Raw genomic sequence first — 27553 nt, 5'->3', positions numbered from 1 at the left:
TTTATTTGAAAGAAATTCAGAATCAGAAGAGGGCATGGAAACAGTGTTTCCTGGAGAATCAGTACACAAGGTAAAGAATAATCATCCAACCCTGTGTACAGTTCGTCTGTATGGTGGTTCCTTTTCCAGGACATGGAATTATTTCACCAGTTTCATACCTTATTCCCAAAAGGTGAAAAATGGGGAGTTTCTGTGCTGCTAAGATTGTGTCCTGATTTTGCAGCTGGAACATCTTCTTTGTATTTTTTTAATAGATTAGTGTGGTTCAGAAGAGTAAGTATTTATTTTTGACAAACTTCGGGAAAGATTGCAGCACGTTACTTTGGGAATGCCTGTTCTTGTTTGTAGATGTGAATGGTGAAATGCATTTTTGGGGCTGAGGCTGGGGGTAGCAAGCAGTGCAAGGCTAATAGTCTTCTCAAATTCTCTTCCTCCAACTATTTTAGGTGGTACAGCTTCTTTTTTTATGGAGTACTGCAATGCAGAAAAGAGTGGAGTGGGACTTTTCATTTGCAGTTTCTTCTGGTTTATTTGAGCACCTTCAAATTTGGCTGGATCTACCAATAGAAATGTTTCACCCAGCATTGAGCTTCCACAGAAGTCAGTACAGTGTTGTATGGGCAAAAGGGTCCTTAGGTATAAAAAGCTTTTAATAGAGAATAGATATTTTAATCTCTGTGTTGAATGAGATTGTCACAAGCTCAATAGCCAGCTCAGCCCAGCTTTTATCTAGCACACATGGGTGAAGTTTATAAAGCAAATGACAATTTTAGGTATATGTATGTATTTATATGTATTCATTAATATACACATATTCACTTAATAGATGCAATGTGAATCAGAAAAAAACTAACCTCTTCAGCTCCACTGCCTTTTTTTGGGGGAAATGCCAAGAACTGAGAGAAGCAGAATTAGAATTAGTAGTGATAGCCCTTGATGGGTGGCTGGGCTGTGTCTGTGGGCAGCAGGGGACCTGCTCTTGTGCTGCCCTAAACCTGGCCTGGTGGGTGCAGAGCCTGCTTGCTCTCTGCCCACCACTGTTTCAGTGATGTCTTTTAAAAGACCAGCTGTAGAGAGTTTAATTTGTGTTGTAACTGGAATAAAGGGAGTGTTTAACACCTTTTGCATTATTTGATGTGTTGAATCAGGTGCCAGTTTGTGTACAGCATTTCTACCTGTTTGTTTGTCTTTGCTGGTGCAGCCACATGAGGGGGAGAGATGCTTTTTCTGTGTGTTGTTTTCCAGTGTTTTCCAGTTTTCTTGGTATACACCAGACACTCTGATGTGTTTTTGGGAAGTCGCAGTCTATTGGCCCAGTCCCACATTGTTCTCTCCATGATCAGACACCCTTGACTTCAGTAGTGGTGTTTGGGCAGAACCATGCTCAAGGCTCAGAGAAAAATCAGATTTAAGGGGTTTCTGGCAAGTGTAAATTTGCATCCTTCTTTTCTTCATGGTGAGCACTCAGTCTGCCTTTGGCACACAGGTTTGTGGGCTGCAACACACCAGAAACCAGAAGCTGTTGTTTCATATTAGCAGAGCAGTAATCAGTACATATTTGTGTTTTATTGCTGTGGATCTGGGTCATTGTCTTGTTTTGTACAATTTGGAATCATTCCTGTTAGTGTATCCCCAAACTTATTTGTTTACATGTTTTTCTTCCCTAGCAGCCTGTCACCAATTAACCTGGCCGTACAGTCTGGCCTCCCTTCTGTCCTCTTGTCCCTTGAAGCCACTTTATCGTGGATCCTCCTTTGTAGTGAAGATCTGAAATCTGGAACTGCACTTACTGCAGCACAGACCACCTCTCTGTGTACATCAGATGTACAGGATTGATTTTGCTTTCATATTCTGCATGCCTAAGTATTTTTATATACAAAAGCTGGTCTTGACTGCCATTATATTTGAACATTATGCTTCAGTTTGACCTCATTATACATGAGCCATTCTACTTCCATTCTAGATGATGTGTGAAGCTTTGCTTGTTTCAATTGAGAAACTTCTAGAGTAAATGAATACTTATCTATATTTGGTATTCTTTAAAGAAAATGGGAACCCCATGCATGCATCTAAAGGTGGAGTCTATGGAGAAAGTTCCATGGAGTATCATTTTTAAAATGTTGCCATATCGTGGCTTTCTCATATTCATGAATGCTGGCTAAATATTTTCATGATCTGCAGCTGGCCTACCCTCTGCTTTTTAGCTTGTGGTTTTAGACACTGCCATATCTCCCTTATTGGCTTTTAGGAATGTAGCTGACTTTGCTGTCAGTTCTCTGCAGAGAAGTCAGCAAAGTCGGCTGTCCTGGACCATTTTGGAATGGTGGCTTCTTGTACTGATATTTAGATGCTGCTAAAGTTACTAAGATCAATTTAATGTATATTATGTCTTATATGCCATAATGTGGTAATTGATGTTTTGGTTAACAGGCAAAGCCTCATAATAACCATGTGTTTTAAAAAAAAAAAAGTTGGATTTTACCAGCTGAAATGAAAAGAACAGTAACAATAATGTTTGATATAATATGTATTGGGATGTGACTTAATGTTCTTCCAGACTTTAATACGTTCCACATACAAAAAGTAGTGCCTTAGGTTTAGTGGAGGGGTAAGCTATATTTTTACCATATTTTATATTTTAAGTCCTAACATTTCTAATGTAATTCAGAAATATCTGTTTTAAGGAGATTAAATCAGTTGGACGAGGGGAAGAGGAACTAAGAAGTTAGAAAAGAGAAAAGGTGTTCTGGTTTGCTGGTGTCCAAAGGAAACCAGCCCACTGCAGGCTGACTGAGCATGTACAGATGGCACAGGGAGGGAAACCGAGCCTTGAAAATATCTTCCATTAAATCTGGATTTAGATGACTTTAAATTATATGAGCACTCATGTCAGCACATTCCATAGAGATGAATTAGAAGCCATTCCTGTTTAATTTGCAGGGTTATTCCTCCCCTCTCCTCCTTCACATCAGGCTTTGGCAGCATCCTGCTCAGCTGACCTGTTACAAGCATTTGAATTTCCCAGTGCTTTCACACCTTGTGTGCTGAGGAAGGGTCTAATCCTCTGCAGGGATGGCAGCACCAGCTCCCCTCGGCACTGTCGGGATTGAGCCAGGGTGGAGCAGGACAGGGGCCTAAGTCACCTGTCAGCAGAGAAAGACTTGTCCCAGTGGTCTGACACTAACCCCGTCACCTTCCCATACAGCCTGTGTCCCCACCCTGTCAAAACACTGTTCCCTCCTGCTGGAATTACTCTGTGTTTGTTGTACGGGTGATGATTTTAATGGAATCGCTAAAATGCATGAATAACAGAAGGAAATCTCTTGCCAATCTCTAACTGCTGTGTATGCTCATCTTTTCTTCTCCCCACACCACCTCACCTGTGTTCACCTTCCTTTGTTTGTGTTATGTCTATTTTAGATTGTAAGCTCCTCAAGGCAGGGAACTGATGCTTCTCAACTGTCTGTAAAGCACCTTTTACAACTGTGGTGCTCTTTGAAATATCAAAAAATAATAAATATTAGAATCTATTCCCAATGAGTTAAAAGTTTTATTTGTTTCTAATGTTTTAGCCAACAGCAAGGGCAGCAGGCCCATCAGACTCTGTGTCAGGAAGGTGCTCAGAGGACTGGGGGTGGCAGTGTCAGCCCCTGTGTGCTGATAGCCAGCAGGGTTTCCTGTCTGCTGTCCCTGCTCCGTGTTTCACTGCTCTTGTGGAACTGCTGGTGCCGGTGTAACCTGTACAACCATCCTTCATTGCTTTCTCTCTCTGTTGTCTTTGATAGCAGCGTTCCCCTTATCAATTCCCTCATCATCACTCCCGTCTGATCTCCTCTCCGAGCAACTTTGAGCACATCTACCACATGACTGTTAATTCAGCTGAAAAATTCCTCTCTTACGATTCCATAAACCCTGCATTTTCCCCGCCTCCACGCTCTGTCCTCGGTACTCCAGACTTTGTCACTCTGAGGGTATGAACGGCTGATCAGGTGCTCACTCTACTAACACTGTGTGGTTTTCCTTTTGCCTGGCTATTAACATGGGAGAAAACCCCTTGTAAGCTGTTCCTTCACCCTTCCACTTTCTTTTGTCACAGAAAATTTACTTTTTGCTACCAGATGGGGTCTCCCCACAGCTCTGACATGCCAAGAAACAGACTCTTTGTGGCATTAGAAAAAAAGAAGAGTTTAGGCTGAACCTTTTGCTATGAGAATAAGATTTTTAATCACCAGGAAGGATGTGGGAATTTTGAATTATAAGTTCTCTGTTCTACAGTGTTCATCCTCCAGCAGTCAGGGTGCTGTGTACCAGGTTGAATTAGGAAGAGGTTCTGGATCTATGTTGGACCAAGACTTCAAGCTGTTTGTTTATGATGAATTCATGTGGAATGTGAGAATTTGTGCACAGTACTGTACACAGATGGAAGGAGACAGACACAGCTAGTGCCTCAAGCAGTTTCTAGGTTAAAGTAAATAAGTGAAATTAGAACACGTAGAAGCAGGATAAAAATTTAAGATGACGACAACTTGCTGATGTAGATCCTCTTAACCCTGGCACTTTCAGGCAGAGGCTGAGGTAGGATGCTGTCCTGTAGGCATCCTCCCAGTTGCAATGTGTATTGGAAGGATGGAAGTGGTCTTCCCTTTTTTTCTTGCATTGTGCATCCAGGTCTGCCTACCCGGCGTTTGCTGTGAAGTAGGCACACAGGTGCCTGCAGTGCATCACAGCTGTGTGCCATGCTGGGACCTGCAGCTCTGCCTGGGACAGATAAATCAGGAATAACCTTTAGGAAGATGTGTGTGATGCTGTTTGCTCAGGATTTGTGTGGGTCCAGGCCATGCCCATTGCTGTCATGGGAACATTACTCTTGGTTTTTGGCAAAACTTCACTGCCAGGCTGCTTCGAGTGCCTCTGGGCTGCTGAGCTGGAGCCCTGTCACTGGGAGGGTTTTGGAAACATACCTGCATCCAGCACTAGACAGAATTTAAAAATGCAGGAGAAAAACAAATCTCCTTATGGCTCCAAAACCAATCTGCACAGCTGAGCTTTGACTGGTTACATGCATGGTTGTGTGTCACTGCTGTGAGGTCCCAGATGTCACAGCCATCCATACACGAGAGGAATGCTCTGTTGAAATGCAATTAAATGGAAAAAAAAAAAAAAAAGCTGTTAAGTTGAATTGAAAGTTGTTTATCTCCTAGAGGGTCATTATAGGGTCACTGAAGCTGTATTTCAGTTCTAGTTGTAACAGGGTTATTTTAATCCAACTGTACTATAAAATTGTCTGTGTTTAATATGCAGCGATGTATCACCAAACTGTGACCCTCCCTCTACCTTCCCTTTCTCATGTGAGTAGTCTCCCTGGGATCAGTAAGGGATGACCCCTGGTGCTTCAGACAATAACTCACAATTTTTCTTTAGGAGCATCCTTCATCCTAATGTTGCAGCCTTCTAGCATAAACTGGAGGGGAAAAAAGTGAAATGGGCAACCTGGAGTGTCGAGATCCTGCCCGTTAGCTGCTTAGAGCACTAGAGGTTTAGTCTTGTGTGAGGAACTGCTTTGTGGCTTGAGGGTAGAGGTGCTGGAAGCTGTATGGAAAGCCAGGCTGTGAGTTTGGTTTCATGTCTGTCCCTCCTCCCTTGTGTTTGGAGATTTTAGTGTAAGAAGGGTGCCATGGTCCCAGGCAGGATTTGGATATTGGAACCGGGACAGTGTGGAATCCATAGGGGAGTTGAAAATTGACTTGTTAAAATAGGCTTTTAGAGTCTGTCATATTATTTCATGGAGGAGTTGAAAGCTGAGTTTTATAGTGTGGTGAACAGGCCAGTACTTTAAAGCAAAAACCCCAAAACAAGACCAAGCAGTGCGATGGACAGAGAAACAGAAGCAGAGTAGTTCCTGTGGGTGCTGTACCTGTCCAGTCAGACCCTGTCCCTCATCCCAGTGCTGGAGATGCCCAGGGAGCTGGAGCAGGAGCAGAGGCTCTGTAACACTGGCAGTGATTGCACCCAGAGCTCCATTCTCCAGCTAGAATGGGATGCAGTGAACTAACCTGGGCCTCTCACCCTGTTTCCCAGTGATTCACTTTGCTCAGCAGCAGCTTCTCTGCTGCTGCTTCTGCCCCCACTTCTTTCATCTTCCTCCATTTGGTCCAGCAGTGGGGATGAATTTTCCTACCAGGATTTGAATTGTTGCTCAAAATGAGGGGTTTTTGTCTCTCTAAAGCAAGCTCAGGTTTCCTTTTGTTTTCTGTGTTTTTAACCTGCTGCGTTGTGCTGCTTTGTAACTACCGCTAATAACCGCCATTTATTTTCCTTTCAATCCCCTTCCTGCATCATGTGCACAGCACTTCCAGGAGGTTTGGTCTAAAATGCCAGCATCCCTGGCATGTGCTTATTTTATTTTTAGAACAAAGAACAATGAAAGATTTGCTTTGTGGAGAGACTTTCTACAAGGAATTACATGGACATTGCGAACTGAGATCACGAAAAATAATAATTTTTAGAGCACACTGTTAAAACAAATGAGTCTTCTTTGTGCACCCACCCATTCCCTCCTTCCCCTGGATGCCTGTATGTTGTCTGCTCAGTCACTGTGAATGAGGTTAATCACCTTATCATTAAACATAATTGTTCTCTTTACAAAAGGAACCTCTATAGGTTTATAGCAGCCTTGCAGCCCCAGTGTACTAACCCCAGTGCACACGTGCTAAAGCCAGTGCTGCACTTGGCTTTCCTTTCCTTCTCAAAACACAGCAGTAACTCATCCCTCAGCCCGTCAGCTGCTTTGTGTATTGTCAGCAGAGTGAGCCTCCATGGTCTAGGTACAGCTAGGATGCTCAAACTCTGCAGCTCATTTTATTGCATGGGGGGAAAGCAGGAGCTCAGTATTTTGTACTACAAAGTAGGTTGGTTATTCACATATAAAAAAGAAAAAAGAAGAGGGGAAGATAAGCAAGAGACAGCAATATAATCCCACAAATAATTTAAGAGACTGTTTCAAGCCTTTAGTTATAAATCCTCATGGTGTAGCAGTGGAAGAAGGGAGAAGTAAAAAGGGCTTTTTCATTGGTAAGGTCTCTGATTCTCTTTTGCTGGTGTTTGTGAGAGATCTGAAAACAGATGAGAGATTTTAATTCTTATTTGCTGCACATTAAAAATCAGCCATTTCTGGCACCCTGGGAGAATGAAAAGCCAAGGGTTGCCTGTAAGATCAAAGGGGCCTGTCAGAGCAATGATTATTCCAAGGATCATTGTAAGACTGGATTTGGCAGCAGGTTGGTAAAATATATCTGATGAAGTCTGACCTGTATAAAATCTGTTTCTTACAAAACCTCAATTTAATTACCTATTTCAAAATACAGATAGAGACATGGGTGGTACAAAGGTTCTCTTAGAATATCCTTGTGGGGGTAGAATTTTTGTTCTGGTCTGAAATTTTCATTAACACCCTAATTTAAAGAAGCACTGCAATTGCAGCTATTGTTTTATATATGGCTACTTCTTCTCACTGTGAGGATGGGGAAATAATTAAACATAAATAGGATGAAACAAACAGTTATTGCTGAGAGGGGCAGCTGTAGAGGTTAAAGGAAGTAATTCTTCAAGCTACCTGCATTTCTTTCACATTGTGCATCTATGAAGGTTCCCTGAACCTAATGCCAGTTAATGGTATTGGCTTAATAGTGCAAATCACACTCTGTTGATGAGCAGGATGATGTCTCATATTTAGCCAGAGCTGAAATGACACACATAGGCAAGTCCCTCTGGGCTAGAAAGCCAGTTCATACACAGAGAGAGGGGCTGAATAATCTGAGAAATCTTCTCCCCTAAGGTCCATTCTAGGTTAACAGATGCAGAAATAAAATCTCCCAGAACTCACTTCAAAGTGAGTGCTTTTCACCTTCTTTTAAAGACAACTTGTGTTTGAGGAACTGCCATATCAAGTAGGGAAGTTGTGGTTTATCTCCTCAGTAAAGGACCACTTCAGTCCAGTAACTGATCAATTTAGAAAATCACACTGTAACTCTCAAGATTCAAAACAGGAGCAATAATCAAAATATGTAGAAAAACACTGGCATGTGCTCTGGTCCTCCTTTTTGTACAGGCTGGGAACAGGAAGCTGCTTCTCACTTTGGCTCAACTAGGGTAGGTTTGGAGAGATGCTGTTAACACCTTTGGAATTCCATAAGTAATTGCTATACAGATTGATTCACTATCTATTCATAACTCTGCAAACATTAGGGATTAACCTGGATATTGTATCAACTTATACAATCACAGCACAAGCAATGGCATCAAAGAGAAATTGTAATGAGATCCGTAGAAGCTTCAGAAAGAAGGTGTTATGCAGTGTAACTTGAATATATCTACAGCAGCTTTATTAGGCTTGCAAGCCATCCTTTGAGGGAAATTCCAGAATTATTCCATGTATTCTTTCAGTTGCCTGCATATGTCCATGTAATTCAGCACTTCACTGCCGCGTTGCGTGTGCTGCCAGTCTCTGCACTAAACTGCAGAATATTATTTTGCAATTTTTGCTGACTTGCTGCCCAGATACTCAGCTCTGGTAAGGTTGGGGGTTTCATGTGTTTTGGGGCCTTAAAACACAGAATTGCAAGGTTGAGCCAGCAGTGGATAAGTGAACGTGTCGTGTGTGTGTGTGCATTTCAGAACCTTCGGCCCCAGGAGAGCCGGACGGTGTTCAGCGGCTCCGTCAGCATCCCGTCAATCACCAAATCCCGCACGGAGCCGGGACGATCCATGAGCGCGAGCAGCGGGTTAGCAGCACGTAAGCAAACAGAGCTCTTCTGCTTTGGGGGCTGGGCACAAGTGTTTCAGGGAAAGGGCTAACTGCAGTTGCTTCTGCCCATGCTGGATGAGGATTTTCCAAAGTGATGGCTGACTGTGCTGCTGCCGAGGGCCAGGAGAGCATTTTAGTCTTGCTTTCAAAGGAGTACGTGAATAAGCAGGTAGTGCTTTTGAGAGTCCTACATTTGTAATTGTCAGGTTTTTTAAATTGATGTTAGAATTCAAATTGCACTCTTAGCCTTGCGGCTGCTTTGCTCCTGCTCAAGTGTTTTAAATCAGTGCCAAGTTGTTCGCAAGCTCCATGGTTATTAATTTTGTTGCTGAATTGTGTGCAGCTCTTGCCACTATTGCAAAGATTAAGCAGTAGAGAACTGGCTGCTGGAATGGAAGAGTGGCGTTGCATTGAAAGAGGCCACTGGAATTAGGCAGCCACCACAGCTGTTTCTACAGCTGCCACCTTTGTCGGGAACATGGTGACTGGGTAAAGTGTTCTTACACTGACAGGTGTAAGATGGCCAAGGGACAATCTGCACAATCCACAAGAACTGCAGCAGCCAAAATAAAAGCCCGCACAGTCTGTGAACCATGAGCTTGGGACATGCTGCAGAAAAGCAGAATAAGCCAGAGAAACAGTTGAACAAGTTCCTGGTGTGTTGAGTGGGGTCTGTAGCACAGTTTGGTTCCCCTGTTGCAGGATCGTCTGCACAGAACGGCAGCGCTTTGCGCAGGGAGTTCTCGGGAGGGAGCTACGGAGCCAAGCGCCAGCCCATGGCCTCGCCCTCAGACGGGTCCCTGTCCTCAGGGGGCCTGGACCAAGGCAGCGATGCACCCACAAGGGACTATGAGAGAGAGGTGAGTGGCTGCAGGAGGAGGAGAAGCCTTAGGGGTGTGGAAAAAGGTGAGGCAGTTCAATTCTGTCATGGGGTTGGCTACAACTCTGGGAGTCGATGTCAGTGGAGAGATGGATTTCCTGTACTTCAAGCTAGAACAGACTTTGATCAAAGTGTCAACGCTGGTCCTGGTATTTAAGATGCAGAAAAAGCTCTCTGCATTCCTGACCTGGAGATGTGTGGGTAGCAAGGCTCCCCCAAATACAGGCCCAGCAGAGTAACAGCTTGATAGTGGCATATCACAGCTTGAAGTGCTGATACTCCTTTTGGCCTTTATGTGCAAAAGAGATTATTATTTTGAAATTTTTGGTGACTTGCTGCCCAGATACTCAGCTCTGGTAAGGTTGGGGGTTCAGAAAAATTCATAAGCTATCTTGGCAACTATTTCACAGGAGGTGTTTTGTACTCAGAAGTTAACAAGGTAATTTAAGAATTATAATTTCATTTAGAGCAGGAACTGGATTTAATAATTTCTATTCTGTACAGTCAGGACTGTCATTATGATAGGACTGAAATCCTGTCTAGTGCTAAACTCAGTCCCTCCAGCTAAGAATGTTTTACATGGGAGGTTTCAACCTGAAGCTGGCCTGCAAAACTTCCCCAACCCATTTCCTTACGGAGGAGTATGAAAATGAGAGGTCACATAGGCTTCTTATGGTACTGGATATGTCCTGCCAGCTGAAGCTGAAAGGCAGCTGTCAGCCCAAATTCAGGCTTAGAGTTGCAGTCTGCTGTACTTTGGAAGATCCAAGTAACTCAATAGGATGTTTGAACTGATATCCTGGGGCTGACATACAAGAGGGAGCTGTGATGAAGCCACAAAGATTTCTCATTTTAGTGCAAGAGCATAATCTGTGAAAAGGCAGGAGCTTTTGTAGTTTCACAGGCAGCCTGAAGCTGCACACTCTGCTGGCCAAGCAGCCCTTGACAACACATGGACTTCCAGAATCCCACTGGTGCTGTGTCCTTATGTCGGTATCACTTATGCCTGCAGAAAGCAGAGTGACCTGACCACTTAATCTCAGGTCTCCTTGGAAATTGTGAGCAAAAAAGATCCCTCAGTATTTTTGGACGCAAGCAAGATCTGCAGAGGCCTTTGAATCCAGCCACTGTTGCTGAGCCACTTTCAAACTTGCTATCATGTTACTTACTAGTGTTCTTGTGTGTCTCTGGGCTGCAGGACTCTGACTCTCCAAGACACTCAACAGCATCGAACAGCTCCAACCTCAGCAGCCCTCCCAGCCCAGTTTCTCCTCACAAGACCAAGAGCCTCTCCCTGGAGAGCTCTGACCACGTGAGTTGGGACTCATGAACTGCTTCAGCATTCAGATTTGGCATCACATCAGCTTGCTGTCCCCATGGCTGTCCCCTTCACTTGCTCCAGTTCTCACCGTCATCCTCCTAACCCTCCCCATTCCCCTTCGGAAAAGGATCTGGGAGTGGGGTACAGAGGAAGGTGAAAGCTGGTCGCCTTCAGCACCGTTCGGCATTGCCTCACCTCCCCAGATCTGACAGCAGCAAATGAGCAAAGCTAGGGTGTTGGTAAATATCAGATGCTGTAGATTTGTATTAGTATTGGTTTCATTTTTGTGGTTACAGCTGCTTCATTTTTAAAGACGTATTTATCCCACTCCCCTTCCACTTCCCAAAAGGTAGCATAAGTAGACCAGACCAGTATCAACAAGAGAAAATTCAGAGGGATTTTGTTTTCATACAATAGCTCATTGTACTGTACAAAAGTAGCACAGAGACCCTTTCCCCTCCATGGGGAATGATCAGTATGTCAGAGGCACATAAAAGCTTTCAGCCACCACGTTTGAATGTCAATCTGATTGTTGCCAGCAAATCCTTATTGATTAAAATGATGCATATTTTACTACAGTACAGAGTTTAAATAAATAACGCAGATGTTAGAGTAAAATACGTATGTATATATTCAAAGAAAAAAAAGCATTGTGTATGCAGCAGAAGATGGATGCTTATTTAAGAAAGCCTTTAATTTAAGATTTGTGTTGTCCCTGTTTTCATGCTCGGTGATTTACAGACTCGGAGGCCTGGCTAAAACCTCCCGCAGGACAGAGATTCCGTGTGCGCAGCGCTCATTGCTCACTGCCGGGACAGCCCCTGCAGTGCTCTCACAACACTTCTCTCCTTCTGGCCGTAGCAGAACTGAAGCTGTAATTCCTGTTTTCCTCATAGTCCCCATCCTCTTCAGAAACCACAGCAGTTTTCAGCAAGGCCCTGCCCCAGCAGCCATGGGTGCTGGTCAGCCCGGCGGCTGCCCTGGTTCTGTGTGTGCCACCTGTGAGCTGGAGCCTTGCAGCAGCTACAGGAGAGGTCCTTCAGGCAGCAAGGGAGTTCAATGCAGCTGGATTCAGCAGGAAAACTGTTTCCCTGGGTCAGCCTTTGAGCAGGTTTAGCTCAGAAGGGAACAGTCTTCCACATCTCTTTGACTATCCCTAAACAGCAAACTCTTACTGTCATTACCAAATACTGGTTGCTAATACACATCAGCCAAACGAGTGCCCTTAGCCCAAAGCTGGCCTTGGCTGGCTTTGCTGTCACTGTAGCAACAAAGAACCTTGAAGACTGACCTCACACTGTTCACACTGTGGTAGTCAGAGAATGCCTGGTGACCCACAACTGCTGCACTGGCAAGGTTGGTTTTCCTCTGCCCCCTACCTGTGCTGTGAGTTTGTGCAATGTGCAGTTGTTTCTATGTGCTCACCTGCTGTTTGGTTCCAAAAGCAGGGCAGGTTGGAGGGCAGAAAGTATTGCAGTGGAAGGCAGAGCCCGCTGAAGCTGGAAAAATAAATAAAAAGCTGAAGTGGTCACCCAGTCGACAGAATAAATGAAAAACTGATACACAGATGTATGGTAAGAGGAAGATGTCTCTTCTCTTTAGTTAGCAAGGCAGATTGTGCTTTTCATTCGGGATGAGCCTCTCTTCCCAGTAGTGTTGTTGCTGTCTTCATACTATGACCATACTCAAACACATAAGGGCTTTTTGTATTTAGAATATTGGGGTTTGTGGGTTTCGGAAACTTGTTATGGCTCTCATTAAACCATTCTGTATTCTTGCAGTCAGCAGTTATGTAGAGTTTCACCCACACAGAGGTGTTTGGAGTTTTGCAGTTTCTGCCTTCCCTAATAGAAGTTGTAGGTAAGTTCAAACCATGTACAGTAATTTCCAGGTATGATCTAAATGTGACATAGGGAATAAGACACAGATCATCTAATCCATTTAATCATGCTGGGTCTCCTAGGTAAGATTTCTCTTTCACTCTGAATCAAGAGGCTTATCCAAGTTTAAACTCATTCAGTGTTATTTTGGGACAGGAATTCAAGCAATTATTTTAGAAGCCATCATATCAAAAGCCTGTCTCTCTCCTGTTTGGGTATTTCAGAGTAGCAAGCTGGTTGTGTTGTTAGTTTTCACTTCAAACCTACTATTTTTGCAAGTCTGGCATTTGAAATTAAAAGCTTTAGCAAAGAGCAAAGCATCTGAAAGTAATTCCTCCCAGAAAAGTTTGTGTATTTCTGAGGGACAGATAGGCAGGGCGTTACTGGCATTATTGAAATTCCACATCAGCTTATTTTTAAAGGCTGCATATTGCTTCAAGTATAGCCACTGCTTTTTCCCCACAATTCCCTTGTTTTGGTGAAGCATGTCCACACACTTTTCAAAGCCTTTGCAGACTAGTTTTGTATTTACTGTATGTTGTATTTAAATAATAATCTTACTTTGATGTTGAGAGAAAGCATTTAAACAGTAGTCATTAAAGACAGAGCAGCCTGCATGGCAGTCCCCTGAGAGAGGGTCACAGGATCATTTTCCATGGACTTTATTTTTTCACAGCTGTGCTAAAGCTCTATCTGAAAAAGGAACCTGAAGAGCCACCACACAGCAAACAATCAAATTGAGTAAACCCCTGTGTTTGCTCTGTTCCAGTGCCTGCAGTCTATTGATACCAACCCCTGGCATTTTCAGGCAGAGCACAGGTCAGCTGTGTTCCAACACTAAGCTCAGAGGATGAGAGCTCCACAGGCCCACGCTGTTTGTGCACTACAATGTCCAAGCCTCAGCAGTCTTCTCTAGGATTTATTTAATCATTAGTTTGGTCCTGTGCATTTTTATACATGTCTCTTCAGAAGAGAAACAGCAACTGTTCTCTCAGTTGAAAAGCAAATGACCACATCACTTATTTGAAAAGAGAAAAATTGTCCTAGGACTTAAATAGTTTTATATATTTGGGGACCATTTGGTTACAGACTCAGTTTGAAACCACACTCATCTCTTTTTGTTGGTATGCATACTGCAGCTGAGCTTTCTAAAGACTCATTGGGCTAGGAAAAGTAACTTGGTCATTTGAACTGTAAGACTCTTGACTGGTATCTCCAAGGCAGTTGTCTCCTGAGGTTTAATGTTTGCTCCTTTGCACTGTAGCACTGCTTCAACTTCACAGGTCGAGGGCTGCATTTTGTTCTGGGAGCTTAAAATCTCCCCCTAAATTCCTGACCGTGGCACACGTTCTCTGTACATAGGATGTGTAGCTAGCTGGTTTTATTTCCTTTTGGCTGAGACTGAAGGTGTTTGTTTGCATTTTTGACAGTGCTTGAACAGATGAGTTGTTGGGGTTTTGCCTTTTTTTTCTCTTTTTTGGCAACATGGCAACAAGGATCTGAACAGATTCAGGCAGCTACTAAGGATTCCAGGTTACAGGATGGAATAGGTTTGGTAAATAGTTTTCCCCTGCACGTGTGCACACACAGGTATGTGGCTTCCTCCCACATTTCATAAACCCAAAAGCAGGGTTACAGTACTCTCTTCTCTCTTGCCTTTGGCCTGTAGAAGACAGCTGGTATTTTCAAAAAAACATTCCTGAGACTGTGGTGAAGTAGTTGCTTCTTTTCCCCCTCCATTAATTGCTGTGGCTTTTTATGAATATGCATTTTGCCCATTTAAATGAGTTCCAAAATTGAGTCAGGAATGTTCTCTCTTTGATTTGATTCTGACAAGTTACAACCCAGGTGTGTTATTCTCAGGTATATGGCAGAGGGAAGTTAAGGGTCTTGCCATACCAAAAAAGTCCAAAAAGCATAGTTTTATTTATAGAAATGTAGTTTATGTGCGCCCAACTGGTTCACAGTGTGTCAGCCCTTCCAAACAGAACAGTTGGATCATCAACACTGAAACAGATTCTGGCCCCGTGTTGTACTGCATGGCCAGACCCTGAATGACAGGACAAACATACTCTTGGGTGGAAAAAAGTTTTCCATTTTATGAATGCTGTTTAATTTTAAATGAATGCGTTAAGGGTAAAACTTACTGAAGTGCAAGTACCCACAGCTCCTGAGCCTTAGTCTGAGAATCAAAGTGGCACATAGCAATTCCTGCTGTGGGTTCTTTTGTTAAACAAGTTCCATGGAGGAAATGGGACAATTTCTGCACTAACACGAAGTGTTAGCACCCTTCTGTGCACTTTGTGTTCACAGTTTATTTGATAAGCACCCCCAGAGGCCGCTCTGCTGCAGGCTTTCCAGTCTGAATTCCAACTCCTCTCATTCCAGCCGCAGCTCAGTGCAACCTATTTTCATTCTCCATTTGAGACAGTCATCTACAGGGAAGAAATCCACAAACAAACCAGTGTTGCTATACCTGCCTTTTTATGTATGACAGTTTCATATCATTTATTTTTAAAATATGTTTTTTAGGTTTTTCATTGTAATATTATTGTACAGTTTTGCATGGCATAGATGTAATCACTTTTTTGTTTTAGAGTATAAAAGCTGACAAGTGTGCGTGTGGGGGAAAGATTCTGCTTTTTGCCTCTTCTCACTCTTTTGTTTAATGCCCTCAGTGTTGTAGGGGACATTGTAAGAGATTCTCTGCTACAGAACAATGATGTAGATTCTTTTGCACAGAAATATTTAAGGTGGAACAGTCAAAAATGTAAAAATGACTTACCACCAATATTTTATGTTGGTAACACACTTAATATTAACCGACTTTGATGTATTGCAATAAAACAGGGAACTGTTAGAAATGTAGATGTTCTGTCTTCTTTTCCCACCTTCCCCCATTAAGCTTTGAGGAAGAAATGGAAAGGGGAATGATGGTGCTCTTGAAGATACAACATGCTGGTTTTAACACATTTGCACAAGTGCACAGTGGGAAGAAAAGGAGTATGTGAGAAAATCTATTTCCCTTTAACAGCTTTCAGAAAAAATAACCAGATCCTTTTAAAAATACAAAATCAAAGTCCCTGAATACTTTGTTATATTGAACTAAAGTTTTCCTGACCTTTTTCTTGGGTCAGCTGTGATAAGCTAAGAAATAAGTAGTTACAGTTGTAGTCAGTGTTTTTTGTGTTCCTCCTTCATTTGTAGTTATATATCAAATATTTCAGCTCTCTTAGTGTTAGAAGCTGGATTGTTAGTTAGTTCTGAGCTACCACCATCACACTGGCCTTGGTGCACCTTTAAGTACATCTCAGAATACCTGTGCAGTTTTGCATGTGCCCTGACCCTTTCCTGTCATCCACCCATTCCTCACAAGCCTGGAATTTCTCCCGTACCACAGAGTGTTGGTACATCTTCCTCTCCATTCATTCCCCTGTTGGTGCAATGTTGGAAATGGCCTCATTGGGCCTGGGGAAGTTTAGATTAGATACTTGGAGAAATTTCTTCACAGGAAAGCATGTGAAATACGGGAACAGGTTGCTCAGGGAAGTGGTGGAGTCACCATCCCTGGAAGTGTTCAAAGGATGTGTGGATATGGCACTTAAGGTCATGTTTTAATGGTGAACAAGGCAATGCTGGATTCAGGGTTGGTTTTGATGATCTTTGAGGTCTTTTCCAACCTCAGTGATTTTGAGTAAGTCCTGGCTTTGGCACCTGCTTCAGTGACCCCCCTGCAGCAGAAATATAGGACTGGGCTGTCACTCATCCCTCACTGCCAGCAGTGCCAGCCTGGGCATTCTTCCATTTCAAAATCCTGCCAGGACCAGGCACTGTGATTCCCACTTCTTCTAAGGCCTTAGGCTGCCTTACTCCTGCCCCTCTGTTTTGGTCAAAATGTTTACTTTCTCAGCCCTTCACTCCCGTTCACGTGGATTTAAGCCCATGGCTCATCCCGTTGAGGCAGCTGCTGTAGCTCTGGGACAGACCCTGGTTCCTGTGCTCTGACTTTTCAATCAGTGCTTTATTTCTGATTTCCCAGGGGTCCAGTTGCACATCACAGCTGTGAATGTCTTGGGAAAAGACCTTGTAGTGTCAGGGATTTGGGTATTAGAAAAGCAGAAACTGAACTGCATGTTCACCTCCTGTTCTGCTCCTCAGCATTCACTTTCTGTTTTGATGCAGCAGCCAGGTTGACTAACGAAAGAAGGTAGGAAAATCACTGCTACCAGAGGTAGCCTCAGTCTCGATGCTTTAGAATGGAAAATCACTGTCATTAGAGAGGCAGCTTTAATCTGCAGCTTGCCCTGCGCAAAGAAGAAATGTTTTCAGAAGAGATTTTTCTAGACCATAGAAGCTTCCTGCAGCATAGAAACAGCCACATCCTCAACCCTGCAGCACAGTTGAAGCAAATGCAGTGGCTGGCACAGATCAAGTGTTCCTGCCCACTGTACAATGTCACAACTTCTCTGACTTCAAGCCAGAGTTTCTAGCTCAGTTTTCTTCGCGGCTGTTCCTCTGACATGCAATTCCTCCTGTCACCAATCTCTCTGGACAAAGCTACAGCCATTATTAATGCTTTCAGAGCATACCAAAAGGTTGGGAGAATTAGTGACTGAGAGCTCTAATTATCTCTCCTAATAAAGTAACTTCTCAGCTTCTGCGAGTTGCTGCCCTTTTGCAAATGCAAAACAACTCCACTGTTCAGCTGGATGTCATTCCTAAACACTCTTGGGAAGGGGAATATTTGTCAGGAGTTGAACACACTTGCCCCAGCATGATATACACAAGATCTGGGCTCACATGGACAAGTGGAAAAGTGAACTGCAATGCTCCAGCTTACTCTGCTGCTTTTGCAAGTTCTCTGAACGTGCTGGCCTTGAATCTTCAGTTTCAGAAAATGTGCTCTGAAACTCATCTAATTCCCTTGTCAGCTTTTTATAGTTTGTTTTTTAAACTTTAATATAAGCATTTAACAGCTCAAACAACTCTGCTGTTTTTACAGCTACAAGGTCTAGATCCAAAGGAGAAAAACTAAACAATGTCTACCAGAACTCAAAACAAGGAAAGTTACTGTAACTTCATGTACTGATAAACTGTTTGATGCAAAACTATTACTTCACTGAACAGCAGAGGTAACTCTTCTCAAAAGGTTAACAATAATCTGACTGGTATTTTGAACTGAACTGCACTGCTGCATCTTGTTCAACAAAGTCTTAAATGAAGTGGCTTATAAGTTGATGGCTTTGGAATAAAGATAATACCATAACCCGTTTTCCTATTTCTCAGAGGTCCCTCCGGACAGAGACCATTTATTCACTTACCTGTTTGCTCCCTCTGAAGTGTCAGCTGTCAGGATTTCACACATGCTGAAGTGTAAGATTAGGCAACCTGAGCATTCCCGGCCTCTGTTACTGAGTAGAACCAGCTGAGCCTGATGGTAAATAAATGCCTGGCACTTACCAGATAAGAGCACCAGCCTTATGAGCACCAGGTAAGCCTCAACTCCAACAGCCTCTCCTTCACAAGTGCAGGAAAGGCAAAGAGACTTGTGTTCAGGAGACTGCTAACAATGATTAAACCAAGGAAGATTAAAAACAAAGTAAATTACCAAGAATTTTCATGAACAGGCTTCAGCGTCTGCTGAGCTGCTGTTTATCCCCCAGAACAGGACACTGCTCACTTGAGATGACACACCAGAAGATGACACAGCCACAGGCAGCAGGCCCACCACACAAGCACTTGTTTATTGACATCAGGAAGTCATACAGGTACAGGCTTTGTACAAAAACCTACAAAAGTCAATTTCCTAGCTTGACTCCAAGAGTTTAAAACTGTGCGTCTGATTTGAACTGTGTGACATTTCAGCTGGAGCTGCTCAGAAGCAGGACATTGTTTGCCTTGCTGCAAGTTCTGCCTTACACACAGAGGGTCTTAATCAGGAGTCCAGCAAGCAGTGGGTGTCAGAGTTGTAGCTTATCTAACTTGCCCTCAGGAAAGCTGATACCTACCAGACAGTGCTGAATCCCACTATTTGTGCTCAGATATAGCTCTGCTGATTACATGTTTGACTCCCAGAACTGAGATGGGTTGTGAGAGTGTGCACGTGTGTGTGTTTAAGAGACTGGCATTCAATTCTTGGACTTTTAAAATATTTCCTATGTTTAGCTTGCAAGCCAAAAATAGGCAGAAAGCATAAAACTTCTACTTACACGCCCCTTGCATAAAACCAGTATCAGTAGAATCCAGAAGGGTTCTCAGACTGCCACCACTTGACTTACAAACACATGGGGGAGGTGCTGGATGTGTCTGTGGTAGGGAACACCTTGGTATTTCAATCTCTAAATTCACAGTATGAAAACTACTTGAATTCCACCTCAGCTTGAAAGAGGGAAGGTTTTTAAAAAACAATTTGTGGACAATTACAAATAGGTTTCAATATTAAATTCTGCTCTCATCCTCCTTCCCCTGCTTGTTACAAAACCGTCTCAATATGCAGCCATCATCACAATGTTACAAATGCATTCAAGGTAGTCAGCTGGTGCCTTGAAGCAGCACAGAAGCACTCAGAGTTTCCTGCAAGCTGTGGGCTGTGCTGGCAGTCCAGGCAGGACAGACAGAGCAGGAAAGAGCAGCTTTGTCCTCGTGGAATGCACACTTGGCTTCCAGGACATGGGGCTGCTGCATCTCAAGAGGATGGAGAGCTGGGGAGCAACGCAGGGGAGGCTTAGAACGCTCTCTGCAAGACTCAGCCGAACCAGGCCCTCACAACAAGTTCGTTCTTACTACTCCTCTGGCTTCTTGCCCCTCCTGCTCCAGTATTTGCTATATACCTCTTGGAACATGTTTTTGCAGGGAATTTTGGCCTTCAGTTTGGTGCAGATCAGGAAAGAGCCACTCATCTTCCGATGAAGAGAGTAGGTCTCCTCTGGCGGGGGGATGAGCCGATGCTTCAGCATGATTGGGATTAAACCATGGATCTTTACAGTGGTGCTTTGGTTGCCAAAATCAAAAGGCTCCTCAGATGCAAAAGCCTCTCCCAGGATGAGGACAGCATTTAAGTGGGCATCTTCCATTTCCTGTCCAAAAGGAAAGAGAAGAGGGATAAGTAACACCATTAACCATGACAACTACCAAGGACAAAAAGAAATGCTAGTGCTAACAGCAACAGCTCAGAAGAAATAGCCCTGTCCATGACAAAGGGAACCTCTAGCCCCCAGCAAGACTGAGGAACATTTAGTTCATACAGTTTTGAGCAACTAAACCTTCCAGAAGACCATCTTCCCAATCATGAAACTTCAGGAATTGTCATAAGCTGCAGGGTCTTCCTCAGGGAGAGAAAGAAGGACAGTGGTTTTGGGGCTAGCTGTATCCTCATTACTTTTCCTGCTCCCAAAAGGAAATGAGAACAAAAGCCAACAAAAGCCACAACCTTTTTTATCCTCCTCCCTCATGCTTATCAAAAGGGCTTTTGGACAGACACTTTTACCACATCAAGAAATTTGGGGAATTTCACAGATCTGCAATCACCTTATCTGTGGCCAACAGCAAAATCAGACACTTCTGCTCCATACCTTGATTTCATAGCCAGTGAGGAATTTCATCTCAATGGATTTCTTCAGTACTTTCTCTCTGTCCATGTCAGCAGCTGCCTTGATTACCTGAGAAGGAAGAATACTTTCAGGAGAGCAAAGAGAGGACTGAACAACAGGACTGCTGCACAGGCCACAGGAACACACATCAACACCACCCACCTGCTCACTTCCTTGCCTCTGCCCTCTCTTCAGGGGCCTGCATTCTGGGCACATTAAGGGCTACTGGCTGAAAGATCCACCTCTTCCCAACAGGGCTACACATGGCCCAGAGAACATAAGGGACAGCCAAAAAAGCTTCACAAATAGTCAGCCCCTCCCCCAAAGAAATAGCAGAGCCAGCTGTAAGCAGCTTTGGGTGGCAGCTGCTGGCCCTGGCAGCTCAGTTACCACGTGCAGAACATGGTGATCACAAAGGAAGCACGTTCAGCTTCACATCAATTTATCTGTCTGTGGAAAAGCTGGAAATCTCAAGAAGAGATGGGGAACAAGCAATTCCCGCATATCCTCATATAAAAATCACAGAAGTGTGAGTGATCTGATACACCCTGCTGCCCAAGGCCCCCAGCAAGTATCACTGCAGTTCACTTTTGTGAACATCCCACCTCAGAGAGCCAGCAGCTTGCAGCACATATGCAGACAGCCATGGCAAGGGATGAAACATGAACAGAGACAGCTCTCTTGCCTCCAGCCCTGCTTCCCTCCACACCCGAAGTGTATTCCAGTACAAAGGGATAACAGATAAGAGTATTTGCAAAATCAAGTGCAGCTCTCTAGGACACAGTGCAAGATCTCACCTCTATGTAGACATCTGTGAACTTCTCATCAAACCCTCGGGTTGCTCCAAAGTCCAGCAGGGCCACCTGGAAATGGAGAAAAGGGTTTATATTTACAGTCACCCATTCTGGTAGAACCTGATGTTAAGAATGCTCCTGTTTTCTTCAGGAAGCTCAGCTGGCTTTCCCAGCTGCATCCCAATTGCCCCCAAGTCCTTTATTCCCAGTCTGCAGCCCCAACAGCTGCACCAGTACAGGGCTGAGGAGGAATGGCCAATGCCCAGTCCCACACTGCCACACCTGCTCTGCTGGCAGCTCCACTCAGGCTCCATGTTTAGGGACAGAGCAGCACTGAACCTTCTCCCAGCACTTTTCAGCACAGACCTCAGGAATAAAAAGCAATTCCATCTGCCTTATGGAGCATAGACAAACAGCCAAACCAATGAGCAGGAATTGCTGCCCTTATCTTCAGCACAGTACAAGAGCATTTAACTGAAGAGTCCTGGGCTCAGGTGTGTCCTGGTAGAGCACTGCCTGCTGCAGCTTCCCACTGACCCTTTTCAAAACATCCTGGGATTAAGGAAGTAGCTGTGACTGCTCAAGGGCCAGGGTTACAGCAGCCCTGCTTTCCTACCAAGCCCTAGTGAGGGCAAGTGCCAAAGGGAGGTTTCCCTGTGCTACCTGCCCATGCCTCAAGGACAGGAATCTGAGAGAATTTCAGTCAGGGCTCATTAAGTGGGGAGTGGGAGTGAGGAATAATCAAAAGCTTGTATAGGCAGGACAGTGGCTGCTCAGGCTTACCTTGTGCAGCTGTGGGTCATAGAAGAAGTTTGACCAGTTGGGGTCAGTCTGCATGTACCGGAACTCAAACACTTCCCGCAGGCACAGCACCAGGATGTTGTGACAGATCTTGAAAAACAAGGAGAGACAAGAAACAAGTCAGGAGAACAGTGAGCCCTACTCACACCTGTAACTTAGAGCAGGCATCAGCAAACAGGGAACACATCACCACATCAGCAGGACCCATCTTCTCTAAGCTGCCCAACTCCTGCAGAGCTGAAGGAGTATCTCTCAGCCCACACCTGCCATGGGACATCCTTAGCAGATGACACAGATGGTCCACTGCTCATCCAACTGCATTCTGGTCCTGCCTTTTAACTTTCTAGCATTGACTACACACTAGGTGGCTGCAAGAATGGGAATCTTGCATGGTACATAGACCCAGCATGCACTCTTGTGGGTTCAGCACTGACCCAGCTTGAGGGAGGAGCAGCAGAGCCACACCTCAGGATCAACAGAAGCAAGGGTAGCAGTCTCTGAAGACCCCCCCCCCGCTGAAATACACACTCCAGCAGAGCTTTTCTGTGACAATTGCTAAGCTGGAGCCTGTTCAGCAGAATTTCCAGCCTCACTCTGCCCCTCTCCAGCGTCTGCAAAGCTGAGTAAACATCGTATCCAAGGTGAAAGGAAGAGAGCACCCAATGCAAGCCCAACCTTGCTACAGGACACTCCCATTTGGGTCAGAAGGCAGAGGGTCAGCCAGGCCACTGGCTTACCAGAAAGAAGGATTGTTCCTGCAGCAACAGCCCAGCTCACAGCCTTTTAAAATGAGTCCTAGAGCAGCTAATAGAGCAGCTCATTGCTGGGGACAGTCCCTAAGAATAGCCAGCCAGCTCTGGCACAGCTTCAAATCTAATGTGACACTGGAATCTGTTTAACTAGAGGAACCAAATCTGTCCTCTTCCCCAGTGACCTGCTAACAGTGACAGCTCACACGAAGAAACACACACACATCCAAATACCAGGACAGTTATTTCTGCCACTAGAACAGCTGCTTGTCCCACCACAGCACTCCAAACCCTGGCTATATTCAGCACCAACACCCACCTATCCCCACATCCCTGCTTTTTGTTTACCAGCAGCCCTGTGCAGCACAGGTCAGTCCTGCAGGAATGACACCCAACTGCTTGCACTGGGATGATTCTGCAATCCTGTCCAGAAGAGCAGCTGCACAAGACCCCTTTTCCCTTGCTGACAGTCCCCCCAAACCTAAGGCCATCAGAAATGGCATCACACAGTGAGGCTACCTCCCCTTCAGCTGCCCTTGCCACTCAAGCCCTCCAACCCCTCCCTGCTGAATGCTGGTGCCTGCAAGGCCCAAGCAAGTGTAGAGAGACTCCAGTGTCACTGCACCTTCCCTCAACAAGTCTTCCTAGAGGCTCCAGACAGTCCCTGACTCCAGCCCTGCTGTGCCACAAGGCATCCCCCAGTCTGGCAGTCACAGGCAGGCTGAGCACAGGGCTCTGAGAAAGGGCAGAAACACAACCTCCCCAATTTACCTCATTTCGAATCTCCTGGCTCAGCCCTTCAGCTTGATCCAAGGGAAAGCCAGACACCAGCTCTGTGGTCAGCACATGCTTGCTGCACAGCTCATCTATTACTCTGGGTACATAAAAGAAGGGGTGGTCTTTCAGCAGCTCCCTAGGGATGGAAAAAGGAGAGAAGGTTTAGGAGCCCTGAGAAGAGACAGACCCATCAACAACACTTCACACAGCCCTTCACAGCCTGTCCCCAGACCCTGGTTGGGGCTGCCAGAATGTTTTCCTCAGCAATTTCAGCAGGGATTAAGTCAGCAGAAACCCTGCCAGTGACTTACAGCTGCTGCCAGCTCCTGAGGTCACATCTCCTGCCAGAGCAGTGATATTAAGAAGGCTCCAGGCCGGTGCATCAAGGGCCACTGGGCTCTGTTGCTCACCCCACTTGGCTTTAGGGCCAGACTGCATGCATGGAAGAATTACTTTGCCAAGGGGAGCAGTGCCACAGGGGCAGTTCTGTAGCAGGACAGGAAGAGCATCCAGCCACCATCTGTATGCTATGGCAAGCCAAGGGAGCAGGCAGCACTGGGGTAAGTGCTTTAAGAGAGATGAACTGAAAACCTCCTAGGCTGAAGGATGGGAGAGGCTGACAACAGGCTGAGACAAGAGCACACAGAAGAGCACTGCAACCCAGCTTCACGAGTTACTGCAGCACCTTCACATGGGCAGAACAGACAACCTTGCACAGGAGGAGGTGACCACATTTTAAGCCATGCCCAGCTGAGACGAGGTGATTTGGGGGACAGCTCAGCCCACAACAATGCACCCTTCCCCTGTGCCACATGGCAGGGCACAGCAGTCAGCTCCCCACCATCCCTGAAGGTAAGCAACCTCTCCTGCCTCTCACACACACACAGAAGGGGCTGAAGGCAATAGTGGGAACATACTGGAATTTCCTTGCACAGGCAGCTTCTCTCAGGTAGTCACATTCCAGGGCCAGCTCTCTGCTCACAACTTCAATCAAGTGTTCTGGGAACAAACCTGAAAGTCAAACAGCACAGGAGAGAGCAGGCTTAGAAAAAAGGATCTCCTTAGGCTAAGCTTTCCAGGGCTGCAGCTGAGGAGCAGCCTGCTATCCAGTCAGCTGAGCTGAGGAGTACAGGATGCCCCAGAGAGCCACGGTGTAGTTCCAACTAGAAGTAGGTTGTGCAGTAATCCTAGGCCCAGGCTACACAGCTGCTCCTAAGTCAAGGTACATCCACACTACTGCTCTGTGCAACAGAGCTCAGTCCTCTCCCAGCTCCCACCCCACAGCCCAAGATGTCCATTCCTGCTATTGGCATGGCTGTGCAGGGACACAAGCACCAAAGACAAGCACCAAAACACTGGCCAAAAACAGCTCTATATCTGCCTCCAAGTGGCAGCAGGCACTGCCAGGTAGAAACAGTCAGCATGACTAATACAGTGCACTGCAGCAGCAGCACGTAGCCAGGGCCTGAGATGCCAAGCCCAGTCTTCTTAGTCTTAAAGTTGGGAAACCAATCTACTTCTTGGGCCAGACACAGCTGGGGCTGCAGCAACCTCTGCAGGGCCCTGCCCAGCCACCTGAGAGAACAGTTACAGATTCTGTCAGCACCCAGCCTGTTTTTTGAGCAGCATTTGTACAGTCCCACTAATATTTACAGCTGCTGCAGGCAGGTATTTGGAAAAAGGAGTAGTAAATCCTGCATTCCCTGTGGGAGAAGGGACTTATCCATGTGCTGGGACACTGGGCAAGTTCTAAGACAGTTCTCCACAGCTCTGATTGGAAAGAACAGAGAATGTCTACGAAGAGCACAGAATGGCAGGCATGGAGAGCTGCAAGGGAACATGGAAGAAGAATGAGTTCTGCCAAATGTACCAGAAAGTAACAGGACAAAGCAAGACTACCTCACCTGAACACTATCCATACTCCAAGCCTAGAAAGCTATCAAAAGTGAGTATTCCCAGGCACTTTATGCCAAGAATCCCTATGGGTCTGTCTCTATAGAGAACACACAAAAGACAAGTGCAGGTTACTCTGGCAGGTGTGTGCATACACATGGCCAGGAAACACACAGGTGCACTTCCCACCCCACCAAGTGGCCACTGGAGCAGGCATGTGCCCCAGCAAAGGCAGCAGCAGTTCTGCAGCCAAACAGGGGAACAGAGCATGGACCCCAAGCTGGCCCTGCACCCTCTGCCCACATCTGCTCCCTCCTGCTTTCTGCAGGAAATCTGCTCCTGGGCAGACCAAACTTCAGAGGGACACATGGAATGTGCTGCTTGAAAAGGGTTGGCAGAACTCGACCTGCACCAGTGAGAACACAAGCCCTGCCAGGGTCTCAGTGTTCTTACCTTCAGGGAGAATATTGCTCATGCTCAGGACAGCCATCAGGTTGTTGACATCACTGTTGATGCTCTGGGCGACTCCGGGGTACTGTGGGACAGAATGGCAGAGAGCAGTGTTAAGATTAGATGGCCTGGTTGTACAGGGCATGATAAAAACACCTGGCTAAGCATCCACTGCCCCCACATCACAGCCACCTACAGCCTGGCAGTGAGTCAGGATATTCCTGAGCCATACATCCCTCCTCCTCTAAAAGCTTACTCAAAGCCCAGCATCTAAACCAGGGGACAGACAGGCTAACATGCAGCTCCTTGCAATCAGAATGGCTTTGTTCACATCCTCTGATGGGAATTCTTCCAACACGTGACAGGTTCTCAGACACACAAATCTCACAACAGCCACGGCAGTCAGTCATTTCCATCCCACAGCTGAAAGCACACACCCCTGAAAGCCCCAGTGTGTCATTCCCAGCAGTAGGGCAAGTGGTGAGGTCCCAGCCCAGTCCTGGCAAAGGCACTTCATCCTGTTCTCACTGTCTGTCAAGAAGGGAAGGAGCCTGCAAGGCTGAAGAAAATATGTGCTGATGCCAGAGGGATGAGTTTCTACTGCTGTTACCTTGGCCTGACTTCAGAGAGCACTTGGGACACAAATGGCTTGAGAATACATTAGCACCCATTGGTACTATTTCTAAAGTCTCCCCATACTACAAAAACCCAGCAATGAGCTGACCAGCTTTACCTGGAATACTGCTCAGTCAGCAAGGGACCTCACTCCTTGGGATTATAAACCATGATGTACAAGGGCTCTAGCTCTAGAATGTAGTTTTGTTGGAAATGGCCACCTGAGGTTGCTGACACCCAGAAAGGGGGCTGGGGCATATGCACATCCCAGAAAGGATGGAGCAGGTGGGACCCTCCCATACAGCCCTAAAAGTGCAAGCAGTCCCTCAGCACAATTATCCCATACTACACTGAAATATCTATAGGATGTCTCCTGCTCATCTGGACTCAGACTGGCTCAAGCTGCAAAGCCTTTCCTGTCTTTTCTACTCAGCTTGCACTAGGTAAGACATCACATCTTCACTTCCATTAAAATGTTTCTTATTTGTCTAGCAGTACGGATGTAGCTCCCCTGCCCTGCTGTGAGCACAAACAACACATGGCTGCTCTGTAAAGCCCACCTGGATTTTCATGGCAACTTCTTTCCCATTTTTCAAGCGTGCCAGATGAACCTGACCAATTGAGGCAGCAGCAAAGGGACGTTCTTCAAAGGACTCCAGTTTATCCCTCCAGTTGGGGCCAAGATCATTGTTCAGAGTTTTCTACAAATAAATAGAAGGGATCAGGGTATGGGAAGCAAAGATTTAAGATTGTCAGTCTTGGAAATCACGCTCCTCTAAGGTGACTGAGTTCCAAGTACCTATAACCTGCTTTCTAGATCATCCTCTGTGCCTTGTCATTGCGCATCTAGGCAAGGAGTGGTGCAGCCAGCAATGCTGCCCCAGCACTGAACAGGTGCTTATCAGATCTCTGTGGGGCTCTGCCCTAAAAGACAGAAATCTTGAACACAAACACCGCTGCCTTGGCATACAAACATCCCCTTTTAGGTGCCACTCGTTGTC

At 45.4% G+C, this 27553-nt stretch overlaps 2 protein-coding genes across 10 annotated transcripts in view; one reads left to right on the top strand and one right to left on the bottom strand.

Annotated features, from left to right (window-relative positions):
- Positions 1-15748, top strand: part of CDC42BPA (CDC42 binding protein kinase alpha) — a 181808-nt gene extending 166060 nt beyond the window's left edge. For 5 of the 8 annotated variants that reach the window (XM_021537011.3, XM_021537006.3, XM_021537009.3 and 2 more), the window contains 3 exons: positions 8674-8791; positions 9506-9663; positions 10882-15748. In XM_021537011.3, coding sequence (XP_021392686.1) covers positions 8674-8791; positions 9506-9663; positions 10882-11013 — 408 coding nt within the window. In that variant the 3' untranslated portion in view covers positions 11014-15748. Of the gene's footprint in view, positions 1-1667; positions 3529-3785; positions 3972-8673; positions 8792-9505; positions 9664-10881 lie in introns of those variants that run through there. The other 3 variants (XM_031504271.2, XM_021537014.3, XM_021537013.3) reach the window with 3 other exon arrangements.
- Positions 15749-18607: 2859 nt separating this feature from the next.
- The window catches only part of COQ8A (coenzyme Q8A), a 42761-nt gene continuing 33815 nt past the window's right edge, over positions 18608-27553 (bottom strand). For both annotated transcript variants that reach the window (XM_021537004.3, XM_077781917.1), the window contains 8 exons: positions 27113-27253; positions 25941-26022; positions 24512-24605; positions 23589-23730; positions 22051-22158; positions 21271-21336; positions 20456-20542; positions 18608-19960 (listed from right to left, as the gene is read on the bottom strand). In XM_021537004.3, coding sequence (XP_021392679.1) covers positions 19667-19960; positions 20456-20542; positions 21271-21336; positions 22051-22158; positions 23589-23730; positions 24512-24605; positions 25941-26022; positions 27113-27253 — 1014 coding nt within the window. In that variant the 3' untranslated portion in view covers positions 18608-19666. The remainder of the gene's footprint in view (positions 19961-20455; positions 20543-21270; positions 21337-22050; positions 22159-23588; positions 23731-24511; positions 24606-25940; positions 26023-27112; positions 27254-27553) is intronic.

Source organism: Lonchura striata, chromosome 3, assembly GCF_046129695.1.
Source record: "Lonchura striata isolate bLonStr1 chromosome 3, bLonStr1.mat, whole genome shotgun sequence".
NCBI classification, from domain to species: Eukaryota; Metazoa; Chordata; class Aves; order Passeriformes; family Estrildidae; genus Lonchura; species Lonchura striata.
This window is presented reverse-complemented; position numbering and strand designations above follow the sequence as displayed.